This window comes from Malus sylvestris, chromosome 15, assembly GCF_916048215.2.
Source record: "Malus sylvestris chromosome 15, drMalSylv7.2, whole genome shotgun sequence".
NCBI classification, from domain to species: domain Eukaryota; kingdom Viridiplantae; phylum Streptophyta; class Magnoliopsida; order Rosales; family Rosaceae; genus Malus; species Malus sylvestris.
The window spans coordinates 17,103,979-17,107,303 of record NC_062274.1 but is presented as its reverse complement, the minus strand read 5'-3'; the positions used below and the strand labels follow the sequence as shown (position 1 = coordinate 17,107,303).

The following is a 3,325-nucleotide window of genomic DNA, read 5'->3' as shown; positions in this document are numbered from 1 at the left end:
CTGAATAAACATATATATATATATATATATATATATATATATATATATATATATATATATATGGTATGCTTCATCTCAAGTGTATTAGGATTTTGTCTTTAGATAAAATGATGTAGCACGATCCCTAATTCTAATGCATTTGAAGTATAAAGTGTTATAACTTTGAAGCTCTCATGTTACGTTTTGAGCAAATTAATATCCCAAGGGTAATGCTAGGGAGACTAGCTTTTTAAACCAAATTTTTAAAACCATATGACTTGGTTATTGATGATTGAATTATTATTTATGTGTTCATTGGCATGCTTATTTTCTATCGGTGACATATCATATAATTTGTAAATTTGGTTCAAAAATTTAGTTTACCTAACATTACTTTTTTTTATAGTGGCACCCGCGGCTTGGCAAGCAAATATACAAACAATTTTGGAGACACTCGTTTTGTATGCTCACATGCATGTGCATGGTATGTGTTCAGCATGCTCACATGTGCATTGTACTCCATATAAGTTCTGAAACTAGTCATACGAAAAAAGAAAGTAATGTACTTATTGACCGACGGAAATCAAAACAGAAACTAATAACTAAAATCGATCTCTTAAAGGAATGTTTTATTGTCAACATTAACATTAGCTAGGGTTTGATCGATTTTTAATGCCTTCACTTTTCATCACCGTCTTCAGAATTCAGAAAATATGAAATTGCATTGAGGCGGTCGACACGATCTTGATCATCATTTGGCTGAAATATCGGGTCATCGTGATGATCATGATCAGTAGCCGTCCAATTTTCCAGCATTGCTTCACCCGTCAAATCTTCAAGCTTGGTGATTCCATCTTCCATTTCTTGATCACATTTATTGATTTGATCTTGAAGAAATTTATCTGTGTTTAGCAAATCAGATATGAGGTCATCGATATTGAAATCGATTAGCATACCACACAGCAGTGAGTCCTCCTGATGATCCTGAGCCCCTGATGGACTAGGGCTTTCACACGGGACCAAACCAGGGTTTACATTTGACCTATCAACCATTTGATCGTGACCGTCCAAATGTGATGGGATGACAATCTTCCTGCACTTGAATGCTTTTGTTCGAATCACCTGGACCGTCCGATGTGACTTTGATTCTGATTTCGGTTTTGGTGTGTACTCGTTTGAGTTAGTAGTACTACTACGCTCATGAGGAGCCTTGTCACTTCCTTGTTCCGTTTTCTTACTCAGACTGGTGTTCCAGTAGTTCTTGATCTCATTGTCTGTTCGCCCCGGCAATCTTCCAGCGATCAATGACCACCTGATGAAATACATAGACCACCAGAACATGTAAAAATTCAAAAGTTAATCTTGTTTCAAAATATATTTACTTTAATGAGTATGGATATACTGGCTTCCATTTTCTCTATCTTTATTGTGGCATGTTTTTCTTTCTTTAGACCTAACAACACCTAATCTTCTATCTTATTATTTCTTCAATATTAATGTTCAAATAGATATTGTTGACGCCAAAAGATGACCGACAATCAGAATTGAATTGAGGAACACCATAATCACACATAAAAATGGAGTTGAACTCAATCTTCCATGCACGCACCTGTTTCCAAGAAGCTTGTGCAGTCTAATGATGAGCTCCTCTTCTTCACTAGAAATGTTACCTCTCTTAATGCCAGGCCTAAGATAATTCAGCCATCGCAGTCTACAGCTCTTTCCACACCGGTTTAGTCCTGCAGTAAAATAATTAATGTTAATTTGAACCCTAATTGAAAGTATATATATATATATGAACCACAAAAAATTTAAAAAATGAATATTGTAAATCTAAATATGTAAGTATATAGGCACACAATTAAACACACCAGCTCTTTGAGGAAGGTCTCGCCATTTTCCTTCTCCATTTGTTTCAATGTAGTTGGTAAGGGCCTTATCTTCAAAAGCTGACCATGCTCCCCTGTTTAGCCCTTCTTTATCACAGCAAGGTTTTCTCCCCATCTCTCTCTCTCTCTCTCTCTCTCTCTCTCTCTCTCTCTCTCAGTTCAAGCACAACAACAGTCTAGCTTTGGACCGTGTTTACTTGATTAGAGCCTTAGACTGCTCCACATGGTGATGTGCAGGGACATATATATATGTGCGCATGCATGTGAATGCCTTTAGCAGGATTAATTTTTGTGTACTGAAAATAGCAGTATGTAGTGTTATTATTTCATGTGTTATAATGAGAAAACTACGAAGTTGACATGTATGTACTACTTTTAAAATAAAATACATGTGTTGTCATTTAACGGTACTTCAACGGTAATCCGAACATAAAAAAATTATTAGGGTAAAAAAGCTTAGCTGCCACTTGAAGGCCAAACACTTAAGGGTTGTGGAGTAATATTTTACTTTATTACTAATTAAGATTCTACCAATAATAGTAGAGTATCTTTTGGCTCTCTCACTTGGACCAGGATCCTCTCCTGAGCAGATGGAGAGGATCCTCCTGATCAGGCACATCGGGCCGTTTATTTTTTATCCAACGGTTACAAACAGAGGGCCCCTCTAAAAGTTATAATAATTATAACCATTGGATAAAAAATAAACGGCCTGATGGGCCTGGTCAGGAGGATCCTCTCCATCTGCTCAGGAGAGGATCCTGATCCCTCTCACTTATATGCTTTGATTAAGATTCTACCAATAATAGTAGAGTATCTTTTAGCTCTCTCACTTATATGCTTTGATATACACGTACATGATGGTATATATGTGTGTGTATATATAAAGGGATACTTTGAATGCGGTCCCTAATCCTTAACATTCTTTGACTAAAACCTTAATGATATTCAAAGTTTGATCAAAGTCTCTTGACTTTGTACAACTCATTATATTACAATTAATATTTATATTTTTATAGTTTTAACATTAATTGTTTGATATTTTATGAGATTTATAATCCTATAAATTTAAAATCCCTCATTATAATACTATTAGAAACGGTTACAATAAAAAAATTCAAACATTTTAATTGAATAAATGGATAAAAGCTATGTAAAAATAAGAAATAATAAATGGCAAAAGAATGTATCCATAGTGTTAAAAAATTGGTACATTTTACAAAAAATTGGTACATTTCACATATAACAAAGTAGTACACTAATAAAGAAGAATGGGTACATTATAAATAAATTAGGGTATAGATAAAAGATTAAAAAATTATGAGTACAAATGAATTTTTTAAAAATATAGCCGCTATAAGAAATTAAGACATGTGTACAAAACAAAACTAAAAAGAAAATGCTACAAATTTAAAAAATGTTGCAAACTAAAAGTGGGTACAAACTAAAAATATAAATAT

The 3,325-nt window shown here is 33.8% G+C and overlaps 1 protein-coding gene across 1 annotated transcript; it reads right to left on the bottom strand.

The window, feature by feature from the left end:
• Positions 1–522: 522 nt before the first annotated feature.
• LOC126602131 (transcription factor MYB1-like) lies at positions 523–2,069 on the bottom strand. The gene is made up of 3 exons (XM_050268959.1): positions 1,851–2,069; positions 1,589–1,718; positions 523–1,291 (listed from the first exon to the last, which is right to left on the bottom strand). Exons 1-3 carry the CDS (start codon positions 1,981–1,983, stop codon positions 658–660), a joined length of 897 nt encoding a protein of 298 aa, XP_050124916.1. The 5' UTR covers positions 1,984–2,069; the 3' UTR covers positions 523–657.
• Positions 2,070–3,325: the final 1,256 nt, after the last annotated feature.

Excerpts from the sequence above, each read along its gene's own strand:
- LOC126602131 (XM_050268959.1), bottom strand. The coding sequence starts at position 1,983 with ATGGGGAGAAAACCTTGCTGTGATAAAGAAGGGCTAAACAGGGGAGCA. Across the intron at positions 1,719-1,850 it reads AGACCTTCCTCAAAGAGCTG|GACTAAACCGGTGTGGAAAG; the intron begins GTGTGTTTAATT and ends ATTTTACTGCAG. Across the intron at positions 1,292-1,588 it reads CACAAGCTTCTTGGAAACAG|GTGGTCATTGATCGCTGGAA; the intron begins GTGCGTGCATGG and ends GTATTTCATCAG.